Genomic DNA, 25,925 nt, shown 5'->3' on the forward strand with positions numbered 1-25,925 from the left:
CCGAACTTTGCAGTAGGGTTTATCAGAGCTACGACGTCTCGCGAAGAGCCCGATCTTCGAGCTAGTCTCTCGGACCCGCTCGGTTCATGCATGTTTTTAGTATTTCGCATCATCTCACATCATATTTGCGTCCTTGTTCGCTGAATCTAAAATCAGAGAAAACCTCACCTGTTGGCCCCCCTCTTTGAGGTTATGGGTCAGTGTTCCATCGTTTATATTCCGTAATTTGGGGTTCCATCCCACGGCGATGAACCTAGGGCAAGGGCTGCGTACACGCATCCTGCATTAACTCCGCAGCGCCTTTATAGTCTCGAAGATCACTTTTAAACATCTTGGCCAGTATTTTTAAGGCTTTTGTATCACTTGGCAATACTTTTTCGACTTGAAATATGCCAAAAACTATTTAAATAACGTAATTAAAGTGTAATTAACAAAATCACCACGATGCCGTTAAGTCGCGAAAAAAGAAAGTGACGTTTAGTTGTGAGTTGCCATAGACTAAAAAACTTTTTTTTTTTTTATTCTCTGAAAAAATTCGCGATGCCACACAGTAGCGAATGGGAATACTACTCTGTTAATCAATTATATTTCAGATCAACATGAAATAAAATGGAATCTTTGTCCAAAATTTTATACTTCTGAATTGCTAATTGCTCTCAGTCCTAAGAAGTGCTATCTATGATAGTAAGTGCTATTACTACTTACCAGCCATTTCCTGGTAGATATCTTCCAGGTATTCGTAGAGCTCTTCTTTAGTTGGGTTCAGCTGACCGCAAGGGGGCTCCACACAGTAATGTGACCACGGCTCCGCCTGGATATAAAACATTGATCAAATTTGTAGTCCAATCACTATGCCTATACAAAAATGGTGGTAACATCGTGGCGTGATTTGACACGGAGGTTAATAGATAATTACAAAAGTGAATAAACTGTCTATTTTTATTTGAAGACAACCGTATTTATTTATTTTATTAGTTGTAAAGTTTAAGTACTGAACCGAATGCCTGGCAGCCTACCATCACCAACAGCGAAATTTGCCTTATCTTTAAATACGACTGCATTTTTCTTTATCCCACTGCCTAAATACTTCTACAATTTTCTATCCTGGACTGCATAGAACCAGCCCACGCGGTAAACGTGCAACATATTCAAAATAAATATTCCACGACAATTGCACCGAGAGAAATCGAAACCATTTGAGAACAATGTAAGAATTTGATTTGCCATTCAAAAACGTCACGATACAATGTTTTCTTTTCGTTTCAAGAATACATTTTTGCATACAAATATTGGTGTCCAACAGTTGTCATTGTTTGGCCAATGTGTAGGTACATAATAAAAATAAGAAACAGACTTAGCCTCGTTACAGTACAGTCACATTTGGTTTCTTTAGCTGTCGTCGTGTGGTTTTGGCATTAAATTTAAAACTTTCTACTCGTAAATAATTTATATTAATGTCTTGTGAATGTACGTGGTTAAGTAGATTACGAATACTTTTCACGTTACGTTTTTTTTTGTTATTTTATAATTTAGAGGCATTTGCAATTATATTAAATACATTAGCAGAGTTGGCAGAGGACAGTTACATTTTATACTTTATAGACTCAAGCAAACAGATTGTTTTTTTAACCACAACATTAAAATTAAATATTTTTTCATAGATACTATGCCAGTTATGCCCTACAAATATTTTCACATCTTTAATATGTTTCTCGTAACGCAATTTTAATCTAAATAACCAAATTCATAATTCCAATCCACTCTCTTTCACAGCTGCATGTATATTATTTGAGACATGCTGGTCGGCCTAAAACTTACGACTTAGGAACTAAAACAAATATTATCTCCTCAATATGATTGTTACAAATTCAAGCCTGGATAGGAATATATGTAACTTACATTGAAGCAGACAGTGAGTCCGGTGTCCTGCCATCCCTCGCCCACATGCGCAGGCGCATCGAACTCCGGCAACACGCGGACACCGCGAACAAGACCGTATTCTACTACTTCCTTGATCATCTCCTTTGTGTACACCTAGAAAAAAATAGGCAGTACATAAATTAATCATTATTTAATTCGACAGTTTCATTCCATTTGGGATCCCTGTTTTTTATTTCGAAACATACAAGTACGTAACAGTACAAGTTTAGAATACGCTTTTAAACAAAGAATTTCTTGCCTCGCTTTTCCATTTTGACGTCTTTATCACGCCATTAATTTATGGCTATATAGCATGGGATTTTACGGACAAGTAACGAATTCGTTTACCAGGCTTCCAGATATCGGAGGTTATCATAACAGAAGTCATAAAGTTGTTTTAATATTTGGATTTAAGGGTAATTAAAACAATCCTCGAATATTTCGTCTTCGGTATTGAACCGAATAAGAATTGTCCTACTTTTACCTTATTTACAAAGGTATTTTGGAATATTTAAAATACAGTTAGAGCATGACAATAGAAGTTAAACGGGCATCGAGAACCATTACGCTATTTCTGTAATTTAGATTTGTTATAGTTATACATTTTAAAACTACAATAAATAACAGAAAGGTAAACAATGAACTACTCGCATAAATATTCATGATAGTCTAAAAGCATGAACAGAAATATTCTAAGATTTCAAATCGGTATTATTCTTATTTGACAATATTCAATTGGTAAAGCTACCTATAACATTATCTTCCTGATACCTTTTAAAATAGATATTCAGAAGGACTGTCTGCTTACCTTAGCTGGTGTGAGAGCACCTAACTTGGAGAGTTGTGGCCTCTTGCTGACTTCGAATGGGAAACTTTGGCTGTCCGTGATGTGCCAGTGGAAAGTGTTCAGCTTGACAGCGGCCATACCATCTAGGAATAAATAATCATCGTCATCATCATAAGTTAGAGTCCACGGCCGGTCAGCGGCCTGCGAGATACAATTGATATGTATCTATATGTCAGATACAATATGCCGTGAAAACGCCGTGATAGTTTTATAAGTCAAGGCTAAATAACAATGCTCTAAAACACGCTCTATCTTTTGTTAAGATATTAGGATATGAATGGAGACCGAAAGACATGTTATCAGCCCTAATCCTAAAGTGGACAATATCCATTGCGTGCTTGTAGGATGTAGGTATTTTTATCAAAAAGTTAATAGCAAGCAATGTATGTATAATTACTCATACATTATTATATAGTGTGTTAGGCAAAACAAAAACGCTTGTTCAGCGTTATTCGGTTTTAGCTGAAACTGTCTTTAGTTAGCTTACACTGCCTTTTTACATAATACTTAGGTTTGTAAACAAAATTACAGGTGGAATTTATGGATATACACCGCGTTGTTTCCCCGGACTTTTTTGATCTCGCTTTTAAATTTTTATTATTGAGTAGATCACAATACGTTCAAACAAATCGACACCGTTATTAAATCATACCTTATCCGATACTGTGAGAACGCTTGTTACCGACCACCGATTCGATTTTGTTTGTAAACATTTACTTTATGTATATCTGAACGTTATAATAATATAGGTACCAAATACCGAATAGCAATAGACCCTGTCTGAGTATTTATGGACGTGATTTGCGTCGTAATAATACAATTAGCACTTATGCATTAAATTATTGCGTTCACGTAACTATTAAAGATCGCGTAACATAAACGAGGTAAGTTTTATGCGCATATTCAAAACTGTTTTTAATATCACCAATCACCATGGCGAATCGGTGTTGACTACTTGTGAACTAGCAAATAAGGCAGTAAGCCGAACAACCAATTATTACAGTAATACAAAAATAATAAAACCCATCCCATCCAATCCCCATCTCCTTCTTTCCATAGGTCAATGACCAAAATGATATCAAAGTTTTTTAACCGTCCACAGGCCTCAAACGAGGATTTAAACATACCCTTGGAAAAATCTCTTTGGTTTTCTTACGATGTTTTTCCTCCACCGTATTTAGCAAGTGCTAATTACTTAGTATTTCGAATATTAGTCCAAAAATACATTATGCCTGCTGAAATTTGAACCTACGACGTTTGACTTGGCAGAACAACCATCATACGACTAGGCTATCTCTGCTGTCCATTCCCAATCAAGTTGCAATCAAGTTGGTAAATAATAAATCGTACACATACATCTTACATTCCGGTTTTTGACTCACTGTATCCAAATAACAATAGCATAATAATTTGAATCTCATCAACTGTGTATACCAATGACTAAAAAACCAAAACAAAGTATATTTTCCCCATTGTCAATAGCTCACAAGATCTTGAGAAGTTAAACAGTGAAACAGGAAACTGCAATATTTACCAATGGTGGCCTTGATGGAGTCAATACTGTAGTAGTTGCGAGCCGTGTCAAGGAGGATCCCTCGGTAAGGGTACGTCGGCTTGTCGTTGATGGTCACGTCTCGCACGATCTAGAAAGCAAATAGATGAAGGTAAGAAAGAGATATATTCATATTTTAAACCTAAAATAGAGATTAGTTTATATCCAGTGTGGCTTTTTTTTCCTCAGAGCTCAAAGCAATAAAAGTATCAGCCTGTATCAAGAAGAACATCATTTTAAAATAAAACATAATCGTCTCTTCATTGAATGAGATTCATTTTGACTGCACGGAGAGGCGAGCGGTAGAGGTTATCACAACAAACCCACTGACCACCACGTGTTCGATCCCCGCGTAGGACAAGCGTTTGTGTGATCCACAAATGCTTGTCCTGAGTCTGGGTGTCTTTGTGCATGTTTGTGAATACCCCCGCGAAACAGGAAGAAGAGTCATTTTTAAAAAAGACAAAAGACACACGTACAAAAAGCGGGAAAGAGAGTTGAATTTAATGATCAGGTCTAGAATTTTATCTCTCCTACTCTCTTTTTTACTTAGAGTGAATTAACAGGTTTACTTTGATGGTTGATAAGAGATTCCGTTGATCTAATACATGTAGCTTCTCAAGGGAATCCAACATGTTTGTTTAATGTGCGTACTCGAATCATTCATCTTGTTTACGCAGCATTGTATAGGAATGTTGACATACAGAATATTCGATCAAGCGATCGAAACGTTAAACTATTCATACATGCCTATTGACTAGTCTTGCTTACAGTGCAGGCTGATCAATAGACAACGTGGATAAGAAAAGGGCGATTTAGAAAGACGTATACGGATATATTTTGATGTTCTTGGATGCAGATATCAATTTATTAGAGCCATTAAAAATCAATTTAGATATTATAATGTTGTGACTTTTGTCTGATCTGAGTTTGTTTGATTCAACGCGCTAATTTGAATTGATTGAATGACTCATTACGTTTTTAACAGATCATTTTCCGAGGAAGTCTATGCCTACTGGATTAGCCGTGTTATTACAGGTTCCAAATCTACCATCATAAAGTCGATATATTATTAGACATACGCCAGTGTCAGCGCTGTCTTTTCGATCATTATGTGTTTAAAAGACCATTAACCGAGGGAGACCTTACTATACCTATATATAGGACTGGATAGCTGTGGTCAAACAACTAATTCCTTGTGACAAATCACAATGTAGAGTCGACATTTTATGGGTAATGCCATTGTTACCGCTGTCTTTTCTAAAACATGATTTATTTATATTGATCCATAAATACAACAACGAATTTTACTATAACTATCGTAGTAATATCTCAATAATAACAATTATACGGCTAGCAATTTCCATAGTAAACGGCAATCGCGTGCGTAAAATTACACACACTAATTACAGATGTTACACTTTTTACACAAATAAGCGTTATTGAGTATTCCGTGTCTCTTCATGTCAATTATTCATATTAGCCGCATTGGCCACTTGTATTGGAGTAAGTGGAGCGATCGAAAGTGTGGAACAATTTGTGTCATTTATTGAACTGTACTGTGTTATATTGTAATACACTTTCACCAGGACCCGAGACTTTGAAAGCGTTTTAATGAAATCCCTTTTGTTTGTCTCTTGTCGGTTTCTACAAGGAACTGTAATTACAATATGTACCTAATTAAAATTTTTAAGTGGTTGTTTTAATGACAATGCAATAGTCTGTTTTTTTTTATTAAAACGCACGATTATAATCCCGCACTAATGAATTAAATCGTTGTGCTGCGGGGTGTTTAGTCCTTGTGACCCAGACTTAAAAAAGCATTCGTGGATCACACTAATGCTTGTCATCATTGATCTCTACATTAAACATTCAATTGACCAGCAAAAAAGATTTTTCATTGAGATTTTCTTTTATTTGCTACAGGTATTTATAGTAAACACAATAAAAACATCTAGAAAACGTGATCATACTAGCTTATGCAAGTTCACGAGCATTAACGGTTAAAAACCAATAAAAACAGAAGTCATTGACCCAAGAAAGCAATTAACTATATCAAGCATTACCTTGATTCTTGATCCTGAATTTATTTATGCTAATTCTGAGTGAGACTAATATTGAGTCAATGATCCGAACCGGTTAGTATAAATATAAACTTGTCTGCACTTGGGACCAAATAAACAGATACCTGTAGGTTGGCAAAGGATGAATAAATAAGGCTCTTATCATTATAGCAGTCGAGATTTTTCTGTCCAAAACTGTATAAAAATACACTAAAATTGTACTAAAACAAGTCGCAACAAAACAGGACCAATTTGTAGCTAAAAAAAACATGTTTTATACCTCCTATTGGATTATTTAGCACTTGTATAGAATACAAAAAAGTGATAATTGAATATAAGAAAACAAAAGACATCCGTGTCGCACATTGTGAATCAATGCGAAGACTTGATATTATATTCCAATGACTGACGATCTCATGTCTTGAGCGATTAAAGAAATATTACAAATCAAGTAATTGTTTGAGAATATACGTGATAGATCATCATCCAATCAATCACCTATCTCAAAAAGGAATTGATTTCACATCAGTTAGTGACAAATAACACGCCATACCGAGATTGGACATATGTATATTGTAACATCGTAACATTTAGCGTGTAAAATTGTGGTAGGAAAGAATGGTTGATCTTAGTATTCTTAGTGAGTAGAGGACTTCTTTGATAATCTTCAGTACGTAACACAAAATTCCCAAAAAAGCTATAAAACACATTGACACCGCTTTGACAAAATTCTTTGAAAATAATAAAATACTAACAAAAGACGCGTTCATAACGAAAAATTTAAAAGTATGATGTTGCATATCTTACCAGCATATGATTCCTGATGTCGTCATACACGATGAGCTGCGAGAGGGTCTCCAGACCGTTCCTCATGCCGAAGAAATTGTGAGCCGTGATGGTGGCATTCAGACGATCACTGGACACCGCTTGCACGCGGAGGTCGTAGCCCTCATCCATGTCCAATGAAAATTCTGGGGAAAGCATATATTATATTAAGATGACTTCTTCATCTTGTTTTCATGTCATTTTTTTTTCTTCCATCGATTCTTACAAAGTTGATGATTTGACATCTTGATAGGGTCAATCAGCGTTAAATGTATAATTTGACAATGATTGGCACGATGAGTGTAATATAATATATAACGCATATTGAAAATGGAGAATTTATTTAGATTAATTAAAGAAGGAAGGCAGAAAAATTGCGATCAAACATATATTTTGGTTGGTAATTATCACGCTTATGCAGACTATCTTTGTTTTTGACAAGATCGTTAAGTGTCGAATAAAGGAAACGAGAAAAATGTTTATCCTTAGGAAAACCTAGGCAACATCAATCATTTTTTACAGATCTCTAGCATAAAATATTCCTTCTATCAAACATCTCTTATATAATACACGCATGTAATTGAATCCTACGCATGAATTAAGATAATGGTACAAATAAGAAATATGGGATGGATCTATTAACGAAATTTTGTGGGAGTCTTATCTTTACGATCGTATAGCACGCTCGGACTCATTTATGAAGATTTATATCTTCTGAATTACTTAAGCAGTCTTACGCCTTATTGTAAACCGCTAACAACTATCCCTTCCATAGTATGCAACTTAGGACCAGTTTAAAAAACACAAGCAGTGAGCTACAGAGAGCATCAGTTGAGGAAAATAGCATTTTGGTAGATACAACAAGACTCGCCTTTTTATTAAGAAGATTTATATAGTTAAGAACCTACTCAGTTAAGCATCAGATCCTTGTCAACTAGAAGACACCAGTTTACATGCATACAATATCGCTAAGCACCCACATCTCAAACGCCAGCTAACGCCATGCCCATCTATTATTTCCAATTGTCATGCTAACCAACGTCCCACGCCGTGTTTTTTCTCCATACTATATTCAGACACTCAAATGCCATTTGTTTCGATGTTTGCTAAGTTGTTTTACCGGTTAACGAATAGTACATAAACATTATATCGGCAAGGATAACGACCCCGCGCCTATGCTAATATATTTGCGTTTTTTATAACGCGGTGCCACGGTGCTTTACTTGCATCGGTTGGCAGTACCTAATTACGTATACATTATGTAATTCCCGATAAGTATTACTTATGTAAAGGTTGTTTTGGTCGATAAGAATTCTGTCCATACATTTTTCGCTTTGCTCATTATTTGTCATGTTGACAACTTTTACTTGCCTTGTTAGAATCTCAAGAACTCATTTTGTCGGGCATAGCGTTGAATCTTTCATAGACTTGTCATTAGAGATCTCATTTCGTAGTTTCTTTGTTTCCAAGTGTATATGAATAGTATTATCGTATTAATTGTTTACTTAGTAAGGATACAGCTAATTCACTTTGAAGAAGACCCTGGCTTTAAGCCAAGATTAAACGCATATCGACGATATCACCGGTTATGAACAAAGCTTAATGCCAATCAGAAACTTGACAAGTTAACAGCAGGAAAATAAGAGACAAATACTTAAGAGTACTCAATCTGGGTGATTGTACTTTTGAAATTTCACGTAAGTTTGAACATCGATCAAATATGACCCGATGATTACTTAAGTAGGTATTGAAATGAGAATATGTGATGAATTTCTTTCGAAACATTCTTCCTGAAACCTTGAAAAGCGTGTTAAGAAAAGATGAGAGAATTTAAGCCTTATGCTTGGTCTGAGTCTGGGTGTTTTTGCACATGTGACCCCAAGCGAAACAAGGATAAAAAAGTCATCAAAAAAAATCGAAAAATTGGCAAAAGCTAATAATAGCAATTTAATAAACTAACAAATTTCAAGTTTCTTGTTCCTAAATATTAAAGTTACTCTAAGGAAGTATAGTTTCCTTTAGAAAGTCGGAAACACAAAACAACGTGAAACAAGTTATTCGGTGACGAGAGCTGTGCAAAGGAGAATATTACAACGTTACTGTCGCCACCACTTATTATAACTTGAACGATTGGGAAACAATTTTACGACGCCAATAAAGCATGCAGGACCAAAATGCTATCGGGAATGTCGTCTACGGCAAAATTCTCAAGGGGTATACTTAGTACAATTTTGAAATGGTGCATAATAAATGGCAATAGAATCGACATTTGTAACGGAATTCTACAAATGCCGTCGGTTGATAACAAGGAAGGTTAACACACCAAGAAATGCCAGTAAGCTGATATTCTGTTATACTATTGAATATTCGTATAGGGAAGGCACGGCGTGGGAGATATGTTGGACTTTCACCGACAACAAACACCCCCATTCTTAAGACATAAATTTATCCTAGAGTCAAACAATTTGACGCTTCTCAAAACTATGTACTTCTATTGTAATAGAACCTGAAACAAAAGTCACTTACCTCTGACATCAGGGTTTTCATTATACAGAAGTACAGAGACGGCTTTTCCAGTTGACTTCGGCGACACGCCTCTTGGTATCGCCATTGACACCAAACTCTTGAACCTCTATAGACAATTACATTTTATTAGTTTTGTTATAATGGTGTGTTGTCGTCCTTGTCTGATTGGCGTCAGAATAAAGGGATAGCTATATATTACAAGAAGGTTTATACCGTCTCAGAATATAGGTTCTAATTTATTGAGTACTTAATTCATTTTAAATACAGGTATAGGTGGGTGATTCTCCAGAAAAAAATAACACAAGTTAACGTCGTCATTATCCTCACCAACTGGTCTAAGTAACTGTAGTACAAAAATTTTAAAATTTTTAAGTTATCTATTAATAGCCCGAGTACTTTACGAACTTGGATAAAAATAATATAGAATACATCAATCTGCAGTATCAAAAGTGTGGTGAGGATAATGACGACGTTAAATTGTGTTATTTTTTTTCGGAGAGTCATCCAGGTACTATACTTTGTGCTAAAGGAAGGTTAAAGATTGAACGGTACTTGTCATAGGAAACAAATTGTCAGGTATTTGTTTTAATCTATGTTTTTGGTAAAACTTTCAAATATGTCAAGGTAATCTAACATTTATGCATAAATAAATTTCTATTAATTACTAGAATAATTATTGTTAGAATTATAGAACAAAGCGATAAAATTATCAATTTTAATTCTATATATTTATATTCTAGACTCACTGTTTTTATCTAGGTCGTTTTTCCGCTTGTTCGTTATGGAACAATGTACGTATTGTTGATGATATATTACTTATAGAGACCTTACTCTGTTTTTAAACTATCCCTAACTCTCAAAGGGTCTATTACCACGTCTTTAAGTAATTTCATTTTATTATGGAAGCGTGACAGCGCAATACACGGCGTATCTCTCTTCCATACCATAGTTTTTTGGTAAGGCGAGGGAATCAGACTTTTACTGACTAAACCTAACGCGCTGTGATAGGTCATCCGCGTTTTTGTGTCGGTGTATGGCAATACTTTGCAATCCTTCATACAATCTCTCTTCCATACCTGGAATACTTAACATTGCTTTGAAACGTGGCAATAGGCCTCCTAGACCTTTTAAGTTTGAGAAATGTTTTGCCGATGTCTCGCCTCTGCCGGAATATACCTATTTCAATTGTGTTCTATCGTAACCACCTCAGACTTGACAGTCCTGAAATCTTATCGCTTGGATATCACAGCGCATAGAAAGCCATGGGGCAGTAAAACATTTCGTTATTACTTACGTTTCCAGCTTCCTTCACGAGGTCTGCTGACCTACCCTCATTCATCAGCTTGATATCAATGTTGTTGATGTTTATCTTAGACAAAAAGTTGCCCAAGTCTGTCTTGCCTGTTGGCTGGGGCCATAGTAGACCTGTAGAAGAAAATATACCTTTAATAAACCAAACAAAAAAATAACTGGGAGATCACAACCTTAAATAACTTTTAAACCAGTTTATGTTGATATCTGCCCAATTTATTTATAAAAGTTTGTATCTGTTTATGGCATTTTATCCAATATCAAAATGAGGTCCCAAAATACATTGTTAAAAATAATAAAAAATGATTACCTCGATAAAGGAACACCGCAGGTAAGAACCCCCATTACTTTCAAATAAAATGACATGTAAAAGGTATCTAATTCGCATTAGGACCCAATCGCATTAAAATACATTATGTTTATGTTAATTGTCCCCTTCCATAAATTTACATAATGAAAAACATAATTCTGGTTCTGAGGGGTCAAGGAACATAAAACATTGTTATTTAAGATGAGACTTCAATTTATGTAAATGTCCTCAAAATTGTCAGAAAAGCTTTAAAAAATTACGTTTTATTAGAATTGGCATCTTGCGTGACTCTACCTTCTAAATGATTTTTGGCATTCAAATAAGAATTCAATACCTGTGGCGCTTTGGTCAAAGACCTCATGTGTTTAAAGTTTTGGTATTCGGAAAAATCGCCTAAATTGACGTCCTGGTTTTATATGTTTTACTGAATTCTGATAAAAAATATTTAAAGAAACATTTGAAGTTTAAGCCCAACAATTAGCAACATATTCATCCTATATAACAATGAAATTCTGTCTGGGTTCAGGTAAAGACATATTATGGTATGGCATCCAATTTCTTGTCCCGAAATAAAGAATTCTCATACAAACAGCTAAAATATACTTAAAGCTATTGAAGTTTATTTATTATAAGGGTCATTCAAGGCCACCCCTGTGATTATGATATTACAATGGAATGAGGGATATAGGGCAAAGCGCTCGCTCCACGCCGACGCGACGACGATAGTAAATCAGTCAACTATAACGTTATATTAGGTACAGTCGTAGTTACTCGTGCCTCATTAGAGAACTAGAGAGTGTGAACGCTAAATATGTATCGCTGGTACGCTTCTGAAGTACTATTACTAACGCGGGATAACAAGTGACGGTGTTCTGCACGGCGCAGCACTGCGTCTCCCTACAACTGCAATCCTCTCAGTTTAGTACCCTGTAAGGTGACTATTAGGGCAAAACTGCCTAAGTTTGCCTCAATGTCTTTAATGACTTACCCTGTAGAAATCCACGAAAATGGCTCAAATAAGAATATACGAAATCTTTGTTTTTGTAAAGTGTCTAGTTTAGTTATTTTGCCTAATATTACATATCTGTTGTTCTTAGTATAGAGTATAATTATGTAATTGCTTAAATATTGTTATTAATATTGTTTTTATAACACTGCTTTGGGTTCTCTGTGTAAATAAATGTTTCTACATTCCATTTGACAATAATAAAGACAATATGACTCTTTACAGCGACGTTCTTCAATGCGACTTTAAAAAGGGGCTATTATATAGATCCAAAAATTTATCATACAAACATAATTTCAATTTATTTTCGCCTTTTTTCTTACGAGTGTACGGGGTGACGCATATCTGACATTAAAAAAACCAGCTCCGGTCGTAGCACGAGTCACGACTCTACTCTTATACAACATAACAATATTGTTGCGTGTCCGACTATCGATTAACTTCGCGATTATATCTTTGCCGAAATATTAAATAGAGTATTGAACCCACGATTGACAACTAACGGAGTTCGTAGAATGCCTATAAAGTCAAATAAATAATAATACTTTAATTTTCAAGCAAAAATGTTACGAAATTAATTTAAGGCACAATAAAATGACTTAGCATGACGGATTCATCCACCAATGTGTAACTAATAAAATCAATAAGTATTTGAAATGCATTCCCAAGCGATTTAATTAAATTAGAAAAATAATTAAATCACGCGCTATTCATAATCTTGAAATATGTCGATACTAAAATTAAAAAGAAGGTATTCTCGTAAAAGGAAGATTCCAAATTTTACTAGTAGAGAAGATTGTCTAATAATACTTATCTAAAGCCATTAATAGAATAACATTTACCGAACAAAGACGTGTCAACTTGAGTAGACAATCTAATAAGAATTATCTTGTAATACAATTTGAGACCTATAGAATATGACACAGATTTATCATGTATCAAAGTTATTTTTACAACCACTATAACAACTTATAAATGTTAAATATTTTGGGAAATACTAAGGTTACGAATTCGCGCCATCATTTGCATGACCGCTGCTTTTTTCTGATAAATATAAGCATCGATATCGTTCGTAGTGCTTCAATATTAAATCCTGCTTGTTTTCCTCTTATGGAGACGGTATACAAGAGTATTTATATCTTGTTTCATTCAACTCACGAGACAAGACTTTGTGTTATAATTTTGGTCCTCAAACGCCAATAACAATTGCTTGTTTGTATCTCTAACTTTTGATTTTATTTTACCATGAAATAAAAATTATGCTCGAGACTTGGCTGGGGCACTGCCGTGCCCTCATATTTCATGATTGTTTTTAAATAGTTTAACGATAACGTAGAGTTCAAAAATGTAAATCACGAAAGAATCTATACTAATTATATTATTATAAAGCTGAAGAGTTTGTTTGTTTGTTTGAATGCGCTAATCTCAGGAACTACTGGTTCAAATTAAAATTGAAATTATTTTTGTGTTCAATAGACCATTCATCGAGGAAGGTTTAAGGCTATATAACATCACGCTGCAACTAATATGAGCGAAGATACAATGGAAAATGTGGCAAAATGGGTGAAAATTATTCAAAAATTCCCAACTTATATATCTTCTAACCACGCGGACGAAGTCGGGGCAACAAATAGTTTCCGATATTACTATTAGTTATTCTTCAATTTTTATCAAACCTGTCGAAAACACTCGCACATAATTCACCTTTATTACAAAATAAACATAAAAATCGCTCTATTCTTTCAGGAGTGATGATGCCACAGACAAAACCCTCTTTTTAAATTGAGGCTTAAAAACAACAGTGCTGTGTCAGCTGTTGATGCGAGAACTCGTCGTATTAACACGTCTCATTCTCACAAATACAATAGTGTTTAGGCTTTTGTTTTAATCTGATATTCTCTCTTACCTATGTATACCTGCGTTTACCTCACACATTGTATACAATGCCTAACAGAAATATCATTTGTTCAAGTATGAAACTCCAGCGTGGATAATCAGTAAGATAAGTGCGCTCGAGATAAGATACGAAGTAATTAGAAATGCCAGTTACCTATATACCTAGGTACAGCTAATAAATGAGTCCTGTATTGTCGTAAAGCGTTGTAAATTGTTTATTTGTTTGTTTATCCGACTTTATCTTTGTGTGAAATAGACCGTTTGAAACCGGCAAAGTCCGCCAACCGCCGCTTTGGCTCGATCATGAAGAGTTTCAAATCATTATCTTTAAAAACAGTACAGGAAAAGCTTATATATAAAATTTACTTCATTCTATTTTTTTATAGCTGTCTAACTATCACGGATCATGACATACAACCTGGTGATAAACGGGTGGTCAGGCAGGAGGCCTAGTTATAAAATCCAGTTTTACCCTTCGAGTCGGCACCCCTGTTTATTTTATGTCTGTCAGAAGTGTCAGTGACAAATGTTTTTTTTTTTTATAAATATGTATGTTAACATTTGCTTCTTTATTCATGAATAGTAAAAACTGTATTTTTCGGCTAACAGTAATATTATATTGCTATAAAACGACGCCGTTTAGGCAGTAAAAATCCGTAAACACTAAACATATCAATTCACGAGCGCTATGGGTTTCACAACATAATGACGTCATGCCTAAAATTTCGTATACTTGGTATAGAGAGGTGGCTTCAGCATAAAATCAAATCTCCGGTTTCTGCAATGGTGCCTGGTGGCTCCGATTATTATGATTATTGATAAGTTGGGACCTGCAGAGCCCCGACGGTAGCTGGCGGATACGAAAAACGAATAAATTGAAAAACTCATAACCATCCCCAAAATCATTGGAGAAATCAAAGCTGATGAGACAAGGATGGGGGTGAGGAAGAATGGGACAAGATCGTAGTGCTAAGAGAGAGTGTCTGGGACGACCATCAGGTAGATGCCCTGATGGCCCACCCAGATTTCGCTGGAGTGGTATTCGAGGCGGTCCTTCAGGTGCTTCATACCGATGACTTGCGAGAAGTGGCCAAAGATTAGTTAACGTGGCGCTCTCTCGTATCAGAGACCAAGAAATATTTTGGGTCGCTGATCCAATGGAGTAAATAAGTATTATGGTTGGTTGGCCAAACCATTTTTTTGAACTCAAACCTTAAATCGGTCTTTCCGAACGCTAGTTGTTGTTACTTATCAATAATTTTCTTCAAAATGTTACCGTTTCACTTACCGTAATCGTTACAGAACATTTTGCAGGCCTCCAAGCTCAGTACGGGGTCTTTATTCTGAGGATCGTTGCGTGTCTTCACGCAGCGCTTGTCCTCGCACGACCATCTCCACGGAGAAGGATCTTCGGCAGTAGACACACTAAAACAAAAATAGTAATACGAATGAGAGCCGTTTTCTGATTCAGGAACATGAAAACTTTTAAACAGTGGTTTTGCAATTTTAATTACAAGTAGATTCCTCTTACGAGCTCTACAGCAACTGAGACGCTGTCCCTGATTAAAACAAGTGATTCATCAGTTCGAGACTACGTTATTAATAAATAAGATATCACAAATTTGAACTTATAAAGTAGCAGTAATTAGAAACTAAGGTACTTGTTGCTGGCATTATGCCATGATAATCTTTTAAGCGGTCGTGAAGGAAACGTCTATTTAGCGAAGCCACAGAAGCGCACGTTAAGTATCAACAGCTTATAATGAAGCAGCTAACCTATTTGAGAATATTGTCTGCCATTATTGAAATCCTTCAATAGTTCAATAACCGGCTATTAAAATTTAAACGTTAATGCTATAATCGGATCAATTATCTTAATTTCCAAGTACGGACAAAAGTCACTGGATGGTTTAGAAAGAACATGATGAGGAAAAGAGAAAAACTGGCTAAGCTGACATAATGATAAACTTTGTAATAAGACCTAATACGTATTCATTGAGGATATACCGAACGCAGCATCACATACCACAAGAAACAATAAAAATACAAAAATAGAAGGCCACTTATTTTCTTCTTTTACATTTATTACTTTTTATTAACATGTGAACATGTCAGCGGCAGATGTAAATAGTTCATTTAAACCACCTGCCTTGGTCATAGCATTCTAGTACATCAAGAAATCGATTAAAGACAATTACTAATTCGACTTCTATTTACGTAAGACGATCTATCTGCAGTAAGATCACATTGATCTGTTTACGTCAATGTCATTGCTAAAAGCACCTGCCCTTATTTCAAAGAAGTTATCTCACGTAGGCGAGCACATCGTTTTATGTAAGCTCAACTTGCAGGGCATAATTGTAACACTAATAGGTCCTTAAGATAGAATTACTCGTAAGTGTGGGATGATAATGTTTATTAGACATTTACGGCATACGATTAGTAACAAAGGCTTTGTCTATGTATAAAAGTTAATGATTATCTATTTACCGTAGCTACCACGAGTAAGTAATCCCGGCCTAAGTCTGCGTACTAATCAGAAACCCTATAGGAATTAACAACGCGTCTAAACCATCTATAGATGTAGATTAGTTACGTATATATATTGATTATTAACCAAGGACTGGGTACATACTAATTAAAACTTATGGGTGGTGGAGTTACAAACTACCAGAAATACATCATCTCCCATTCAATCCCGTTTGATAAACTTGTCCCACGATGAAAAGTTTGGAAATAAAATTTTCTTATCGGGATATTCTTTAACTTGAGGCAACAAAACATATTCTGCTGGCTACTTTGCCCGATAGTCCTCTTGATCTAACAACGTGTCAATGCTCGACGGTTCGTTAATAAATTTAACTTTTCGATCCACAAAACTGTTTACAAAATAAATTATTAATAATTTATCAAATCGTTTTTAATCTATACTGTCAACATTTTCTACCAGATTGAGAAAATTTAATATTTTTTCACGTGAAAAGGATACTATTACTTAGATCTTCATGATTTAGGTACTAAAGAAAAATTTTAAATTTTTAAAGAAAATTATGACCTTTTGAAAATAAAGTTAAAATAAGTAACACTATATTAAAACAAAAATATGCTCCAAAATGTATGTTCTATACTTAAGTGCAATAAACTGTTCTTAATAGAATTTTACGTAACACGAAAGGTAGTTAAAATTCGCTCGTGTTACCTAATTGTTTTACATCACTCAGTTGTCGATATATAAAAAATATATAATTGGAATTACGGATTACGAATGGAATACAAGTTATTAATTATTTTATTGTTTTGGCCCAAAGGCTCTATAAAGGGAGAATAATTAACTATTTCTCAATCCAGTCAGCTACATTTTTTAGTTCATCTATCCATCAAACAAGGATTCGTCTGTCCCATCGGCCATCAGCTCTCGACTCTTCGAAAAACAAGCCCAAAAACTACTTTAATGAGAGCTTTTAGCTTAGCCGCTTTAGCGCATGATTAAGGACTACTTGTGGGTGTAACTTTTCTGGTCAGGCGAGGGAAACCTCATGGACACCCACTCCCTCGGGGGAGGAAATGGGACTACCTATTTTCAGACTCTTACCGACTAAGCCTAAACCGCCGTGCTACGTCATCCGCGTTTATAAATACGCTGATCAAGCAAAAATCGCAACTCCGCGGTTTATTATCTACCTCTATTGTGTACATGGCATACCAACAAATAAGTCATACTAGAATGGGTAGAAAACATCAATGTTGTTTTTATTTAATAGTTTACAAACTACAAGTACCACTCATTGCTATCAATATATGTTGTTTATCAATCAAAGATAACATTTGGTATTGACAGTATGACTGTGCTTCGATCAATGCCATGTTTTGCGGATAGATCATTACAAAAATATGTCCAGGAAAGATTTTTGATCTGTGTGTCATTAATTGAAACAACCACCTTTACAATCACGTGTAGTTGGTACTTTATAGACACTTTAAGGATGAGATTCCATAATTACCTATGTATGTAATCTTTTCTAGGGGTTTTACTTACAATTTAATCCAAAAAATAATAATCAAAAATATGTTAGGTATTAAAAGTGGAAAACCGATTGATGCTGATGGAATGCTCGTACAAGAGCGTTTGTTTAGATATAACTAAGGTTTTAAACATGTTAATTTATCTATAAAAAATAATAGACTTTAAATTTAATTAAAGGTATCTTACAGACTGGTCTATAAAGTTTTAAGCATGTGCGAATATCTGCTAGGAAATAACACTTGAAACATGACCAGAGTTCCTTCCAAAGGCTCTATTAACATTCGTCATTCGTCAATGTACATCCACTTTAGTAATTAAACGTTAACGAATTGGAGTAAAAACCATCGGGCTATGATGGCCGGTCTACTTCGCTAATTAAATTCTAATAACGGGGTAGATACAGGGTTAGCATTAAAGGTCACTGATCCAGTTGGATAGCCTTGTATTTGTCTATCTACTTAACCCAAAGCTTATTCAGATATTTTACATATATACTAGCTGACCCAGCAAAAGTTGTTTTGCCTAATAAATTATTTCTAGTTGTATGTATTTTTTTATGCCACATTATATAAAAATAAAAAAATTCGTCCAAAACGTAAAATATTTTTTTTTAGTGTGAGCAACCCTTTTCATTTAGGGGTATGAAAAATAGATGTTGTTCTATTCTCAGACCTACCCAATATGTGTACAAAATTTCATAAAAATCGGTCGAACCGTTTCGGAGGAGTACGGTAACTAACATCGTGTCACGGGAATTTTATATATTAGAAGATATATGTATATTTGTGTGACAACCGGTCTTACAAAGGGGTGTCATGTTGCCCAGGTAACTTGGTTTAGGAGGTCAGTCAGGCAGTCGCTACTTTTAAAACTGGTAGACTGGAAGGGTAGACTTATGATGATGACATATATGTACATGTTTAAAGAAATCCTAGCCCTATCCAGTAATGGGAAGACGTTTTCAGGCACGAGATCTTTATTTGCCCAAATTTCATATAAATAAAATAATTAATTTTCATGTCACGTCACATCCAAACAGTCCACAAAACTGGCCAGAAATATCCACAGTTATTAAGAAATTAATTTCATATATACTTGTACTCGGTCAAATCTTAATAGGCGAAGGAATTTTCCGTCTTGTTACCAACAAACTCGTGTTATATGATCGTTATACCCGTAATATGGGAAACGACCTACTAATAGATACCTAACCAGTTGGAAAAATCACGCACCGTATCACTTGACTATAGTAATGCAAAAACTATATCTAGATTATATGACGTAACGAAAATAAGGTTACATTTCCGTAGACTGTGAGTGATATGGCTGAATGGCGTGCTGGTACTTCGATACTAGTATCGGGCAAAAATATAACGTAATAAAATGAATACTCACCATAATGATAAAACTACTATGTAAACAGCATAAATGCAAAATCTTTGAAGCCACATCTGCAAAAAAAAAGAAAATTAAATAAACATTGTAATCTTTATTCAAAAGTGTTAAGGTTGACATCGCATCGTATTTTTTATTCATAAAATTATTGACATCAACATCACCTATCGGTAAAGTAAAGGCGATAGACCTTATACGCCTTTCAATGGACAGAATCATGCCCCGTATACACAATTACGAAGTTCAACTGAGCATAAGAGAGTACAGAAGTAAGTATACTTAAGCATTATACAACGAAAACAAATGAGGGTAGATCGCGCCACCCCTAAACAGAACAACCATTAGGCCAAACCTTCGTTCGGCTAATTAGGCCGTCAAAAGTATCAATTTAGCAGAACTAATGACCTAATTGTCTCAATTGGTTAGGTCACCGATAAAATAACGAAACCCGATTCGGTGTTTGTACAAAACAGGAGTTTTATGATAATGCCAGCCTAAATATGTCCCACGACTAGGCATAGGAATCTCCTCAAATGATCATGCTTAAACCATGGAAGGTTTAAGCCATGCTTAAACCATGGAAGGTTTAAGCATGATTATCATGATGACCTTGACCATGCCAGTTAACTCCAGGATAGGTATTCCCGATTCCAATTTGTTTGGAATCCAGGTTTCTTAACGACACGCGACGTTTTAATTCAGCATTTGTCAGTAATATCTTACGTTTATCAAGAAAGTACGTTCTCAATAACTTTCAAAAAGGCACATTGGTGCTTCGCCTGCGGACAAATCTTTAAATGGAACCGCAAGGTCACCATACAAGATAAGACTGTCGTTTAAGAAGTCGTTGCGTTTTTGTTGCGGGAAATTTTATTTTATAAAAGATAACCAGAGAAATAGTTTTCTCTTCACTAAATATTATTCATTCATGTATGCAGGTATCGAAAAGAATACAAACTGAACTTTTCAAGCAAATCAGTCAACGCTTTTGTTTTGCATTCGATTTAGATTACATTAATGAAAATAGATTATGGTTGAATATTAAATAAATACCACATACTTAGTTAATAAAAGATTATCAATTTTGTATGCTATATTAAAGTGTTACTTGATTTAAATTATAACTCATTACCTTTTTTGGCTTACAGACTGACGAAAGACTTAAATACGCGAGGCGCACGTGGAAAGAAATCGCAAAAGATAAAGGGTGTGGGAAGTAAAGAGGACACCCTTGCCCAGCATTGGGACCTAAAACATTATATATATGTATTATATAAAAAATAAAAACTATGTATTACCTCAAATAAAAGCTACTGAGCTAAAGCGGAAAAATTTTTGATGGGTCCAAACGACGACAAATTGAATTTAAATGAAGAGAACATAATCGGTTCATCCAGTTTTTTAGAAACAAATATAAAAAAAATAGGGGCCTCCTATTTAAATCGGTTGAAAATACATCAAATTTGGTCTTACATTCTTAATTTCACCTGATGCGAATGGACCAAACCTTAACGAACTATTCACTATTTATTTCGAATCTTTCGGTCCATATTGAATTAGGTGAGCGACTAATACGATTTCCGCAAATGAGTCTTTATTAGCCTTATAAGGTTTATTCTAACCGAGACAAAAACCACTGCAAATCACAATGATTTACCTTCAAGGATTTTACTAATATGTAAGTTAAAAACAATATTTTTAGTCTCGAAAAAAAAGCAGGATATTTATAAATTATTTATTGGCAAAGACATAGATCTACCTTAACATTAAAATTCAGATTATCTGCCATCATTTACAGTTTAAGGGGCAAGTGAAAAATACCTATGAAGTAAACTCTACGCAATAAATATAAACTACTTAATTAGGAATATTAAACCGGATTGAAACTTTGTAAATGCTGTCATTAACTTTATGTAAATGGACAGTAAATAGACACTATCATGGCTCTCTATTAGTAAAATATTTACCGAAATCGGTTAAATCCTGAGATTAATTACAATATTAATTTAGACAGATTTATAACGGAAGCTGATTTCACCGTCACAACATTATTTGGATGAAGTATCTCACTGCTAATTAATTTATAAAAGTACTTAAAGTTTTTATATACATTAAAGATACTCATATTATAGAATAGTTTTAATTATTAATATGTTACTGATAATCGATATAAAACTTGACCAATTTGATTGTGAAAAAGATAAACATCGTAGGTTCTGTATCTTCTCCATCAGTCAAAATTCTTTGTCTGAAACAACATACCTACTTTTCAAAAATAAGTAAGAAGAGCTATATACTTTTTAAGACCTATTATACCTACCTTACAAAAAAGGTAGATAAAATGACCTCAATAAACCGAATTAAAAATTATACCTATTCTATTTAATTTTCATTAAGTAAGTAAATATTTTTATACTTCTTCAATTCTATTCATCTTGATATATACGCTTGATAATACATATTATACTCTCTCGACTCTTATAATAAACTTCAATTTGTTTATTATCCGAAAATCCAAAAATATCTATCTATGAAGTTATATTAATCATGTCTCAGAAAATAATGGCAACTAAATATCAATTAAAAGATAAGAACTACGACCTCATGTTGTCGTGAGAAAAAGTAAAAGTTACACGCAACTAGGCTGTCTATTCCTAACAAAAAATACTCGCGACAAATATTGATACATTGACATCGACAATTTTTACAAAATGTTTATCCACTTCAACGATGCTGGGCCCCGATTCTGCTATTTACAATGTCCGAATAATTAATGGCAATTGGATAAAATTTAAAATTATTCCTATTCTCTTAAGCATTTTGCCATTTAATTCCCACACAAAGTAATTGTATTGATCATGATTGTTGCGTCCCGTACTTCATTTCAGTTAAGTATTGTGTTAGAAAAATGCTTACAATAATACGAATAGTGCCAATTTAATTCATTTGCCATTAATAAAATATCGGCTTGTTTCACAAACATCAACAACTTTTGCGAATCTGAATACATATTAATGTTGTTTTTTTTGGTTCGTAAACACTTTATTCGAAATAGTAAAGATTAATGCAAGAAATAAAAACCATATAGATTTTAACGGTGCATTGGCTAATTTTTTTCCCATAGTTTTACACAATTTTGATGTTTTATAACTACATAGCTGAATACTATGTTAGATATCAAAAATATAAGGAAAGTTAACATTAAAAACTATTTAAAGGTTTACATTACTAAAACTAAATATTAAATTAAGGAGCAATTAGTAAAGTTAAAACAGTGTTTTGTGTGTGTTGAAATATTATAAAAGAAATGAAACCTGTGCCACCTAAAAGCTTAGTTAACGGTAGGTATAAGTTTCGTGAAAAGTATAAACTGGTTAAACATCGAACTATCAAAATAAAACATTTTTATCAAAGTAAAAACTCCCGATAATACGAATTTAACGAGTACGCACCTTTAAAATGTGGTAACGTCCTTACTGCTCCGCGATGACTAGAACAGTGACAACTAACTTGCGGCCAGTAAGCAAGGACAAACAGTTTCCCGCCTATTGGATACAAAGCGTGAACAAAACTTGTTTTATCGCAACCTGCAACGTTGCAGCCTTTTTCATAAAAGTTTTTTAATGCATTGTTGAGGCTTTAGCAAGCTGTACCTACACTGTTTGGCACACTATGTTAATTATATGAGTCATCACCCTATAGTCTATCGCAAGTTATAGCGTATAGGTCAAGGACGGGCAAGATACGTTATTTTATATTTAAAATTTTACGTATTCATTTTCTTTTCTAGTTCTATTTAAAAAAAAATATATCATGCACATATTCATTAACAATGTGTAATTAATAAAATTTATTAATAAAGCAGCCAGTCTGCGTGTAATACGCAGAGATGGTGAGATTTTAAAATAAATTTAAAATAACCGCTTCACGATTGTACTATACGTACTATGCTCCATAGTGACAATGTTGCAAGTTGTTAAGTGTAATTATAAGATTATAAAAGGTTTGCCATAATTATTATTTAAACGCTTTACAACTTTAAGTAAAATATGTTGAATACGTATAACAAACTCAAAATTCTTATACTATGGGATTATTTGTGAGAATGTGAGATGTTATATCTGTTAACTAAAAATGTCCCTCCGTCTAAAAAGACTCAATACTGTTCTCAAAATAAAAAACTAAATCAACTTTTTGTTTGACAGGTGTCAAGTCAATTGTCAAAGGAAGCTGACAATTTCTCAAGTGACAGACAATTACCTGCATTGATTTAATCGAAACAAAGTGAATGATAAAACTTTGATGGATTAGTAAACATGACAAGTGACGGACTTACATTATAAATTATTCCATAGAAAACAAAAACAGAAGTAAAAATGGATCCCGCTCTACTCCGAGAACGTGAAGCGTTTAAGAAAAAGGCACTCGCTACACCGAGGTACGTTACATGCTTGTGTAGACACCGTTAGCCCACGATTACTGTTCGCTTCGCGCTGTCACGTCAGGCGCGCACTTTCTTTCTCTCACTCCCACACTCCGGCACCAACAACCTAATTATTATCAATTACATCATGATAACTTTAGAAAAAATATTGGGAGATATAGCTAACTTTTTATATAACCATACGCAATACTATTTCATAGATGACAATATTGTTGCATATGTTTTTATGTATTGAGGGAAGGAGATAATGCAGATCAATGTTTTTGTTTTTTCCTTGTCTAAAACTTTCACAAGTTTTCTTTAATACTTAAAGTTTGCATAACTACATATCAATAATGTATTTTTCAGCATTGAAAAGAAGAAAAAAGATGAGTCTCAGTTTAAAGATGATAGCAAGAAGAAGTCAAAGTCATCATCAAGCTCGGCCAGTACAGGGCCGAAGCTTGATGCCTCAAAGTAAGTTCTAACAGCAATACTGTAATTGTAAATACCAAAAATGTAATGACAACCTTCATGGCATTTTATGTTTCTAGCTATAAAACAATGTCAGGCAGCTCATCATACCGGTTTGGTGTGTTGGCTCGCATTGTCAGGCACATGAGGGCACGTCACCAGGAAGGTGATGATCACCCCTTGACACTGGATGAAGTCTTGGATGAAACTAACCAGCTTGATCTTAGTAATAAAGTAAAACAGGTGGGTACCACTTTGGTCAAAAAAAGTATGTTGTTAGAAGAGTATTGTGGAAAGTGGGACAATAACAAAAAGACTGATTCACATAATACATTGCTACTTGAGAACAAATGTTTCTGCTAATAATTATTATTGCTTTATAAATTTTTAAAGACCAATCAAATAACCACACTCCTTAAATAAATAAAAACACTTACTTTTCATGTTCATAGAAGAGAATACAAAGACAGAAATTTTGATTAATGATTAATTTTGACAATGCATTTATTTATTTTTTAATAATTTCAGTGGTTACAAACAGAGGCTTTGCAGAACAATCCAAAGATAGAATGCACACCTGATGGAAAATATATATTTAAGCCAGTATATAAAATTAAGGATAAAAAATCTTTATTAAGGTTAGTATTTTAAAAACAAATTGGAATAAATTTTGTTGACACCCAGTGTACTTACTTCATGTTTAAATTTTAGATAGAATTCCATGTTTTTTTTTTTTACTTATTTACTTCCTACTAATTCCTTTATGTATGTTTTACATAGATTATTGAAACAGCATGATCTCAAAGGTCTTGGTGGAATTTTATTAGAAGATGTCCAGGAATCCTTGCCACACTGTGAAAGAGCACTGAAAAGTTTAGCACAAGAAATTCTATACATAGCTCGGCCAACAGACAAAAAGAAAATATTATTTTATAATGATAAAACTGCTACATTAGATGTAAGTATTTCATATAGTTGTTTTATTTGGTCATTCTTCATTTTTTTTTTGGTGGCTATTAAAATCTTTTTTATTTTTTACAGGTTGATGAAGAATTTGTCAAACTATGGCGCGCAACAGCCGTTGATGCTATGGATGATGCGAAAATCGAAGAATATTTAGAGAAACAGGGTATTAAGTCAATGCAGGACCATGGCCCCAGAAAGCCAGTTGTACCAAAACGAAAGAAAACTGCACAAAAACGGCGGCAGTTCAAGAAACCCAGAGACAACGAGCACTTGGCTGATGTCCTTGAAACTTATGAAGACAATACTTTGACCCAGAAGGGCGTTACTATAAAATAAACTGATTTTGCAAGCACTTTGTTTTATTGTACTTACCTAGATAACCTTTTT

General features: G+C 34.3%; 2 protein-coding genes across 3 annotated transcripts in view; one reads left to right on the forward strand and one right to left on the reverse strand.

The window, feature by feature from the left end:
- LOC113497289 (chitooligosaccharidolytic beta-N-acetylglucosaminidase) overlaps positions 1-24,094 on the reverse strand; it is a 32,692-nt gene extending 8,598 nt beyond the window's left edge. Inside the window, exons 1-10 of one of the 2 annotated variants that reach the window (XM_026876785.1) lie at positions 24,012-24,094; positions 19,676-19,731; positions 15,545-15,681; positions 11,028-11,158; positions 9,734-9,839; positions 7,190-7,353; positions 4,302-4,410; positions 2,729-2,850; positions 1,900-2,034; positions 706-811 (exon numbers count right to left, since the gene is read on the reverse strand). In XM_026876785.1, the coding sequence (XP_026732586.1) occupies positions 706-811; positions 1,900-2,034; positions 2,729-2,850; positions 4,302-4,410; positions 7,190-7,353; positions 9,734-9,839; positions 11,028-11,158; positions 15,545-15,681; positions 19,676-19,731 (1,066 nt within the window). In that variant the 5' untranslated portion in view covers positions 24,012-24,094. Of the gene's footprint in view, positions 1-705; positions 812-1,899; positions 2,035-2,728; positions 2,851-4,301; positions 4,411-7,189; positions 7,354-9,733; positions 9,840-11,027; positions 11,159-15,544; positions 15,682-19,675; positions 19,732-23,127; positions 23,345-24,011 lie in introns of those variants that run through there. The other variant, XM_026876783.1, reaches the window with a different exon arrangement.
- Positions 24,021-25,888, forward strand: LOC113497294 (transcription initiation factor IIE subunit beta). The gene is made up of 6 exons (XM_026876791.1): positions 24,021-24,113; positions 24,468-24,575; positions 24,653-24,815; positions 25,101-25,210; positions 25,353-25,530; positions 25,614-25,888. The coding sequence occupies exons 1-6, from the start codon at positions 24,052-24,054 to the stop codon at positions 25,872-25,874; spliced, it is 882 nt and encodes a 293-aa protein (XP_026732592.1). The 5' UTR covers positions 24,021-24,051; the 3' UTR covers positions 25,875-25,888.
- Positions 25,889-25,925: the final 37 nt, after the last annotated feature.

Source organism: Trichoplusia ni, chromosome 9 (assembly GCF_003590095.1).
Source record: "Trichoplusia ni isolate ovarian cell line Hi5 chromosome 9, tn1, whole genome shotgun sequence".
Lineage (NCBI taxonomy): Eukaryota > Metazoa > Arthropoda > Insecta > Lepidoptera > Noctuidae > Trichoplusia > Trichoplusia ni.

Bases quoted from the DNA above. Each gene is read 5' to 3' on its own strand.
- LOC113497294 (XM_026876791.1), top strand. From the start codon at position 24,052: ATGGATCCCGCTCTACTCCGAGAACGTGAAGCGTTTAAGAAAAAGGCA. The intron at 24,576-24,652 runs GTAAGTTCTAAC...TTATGTTTCTAG, and splicing joins CCGAAGCTTGATGCCTCAAA to CTATAAAACAATGTCAGGCA. The intron at 25,531-25,613 runs GTAAGTATTTCA...TATTTTTTACAG, and splicing joins ATAAAACTGCTACATTAGAT to GTTGATGAAGAATTTGTCAA.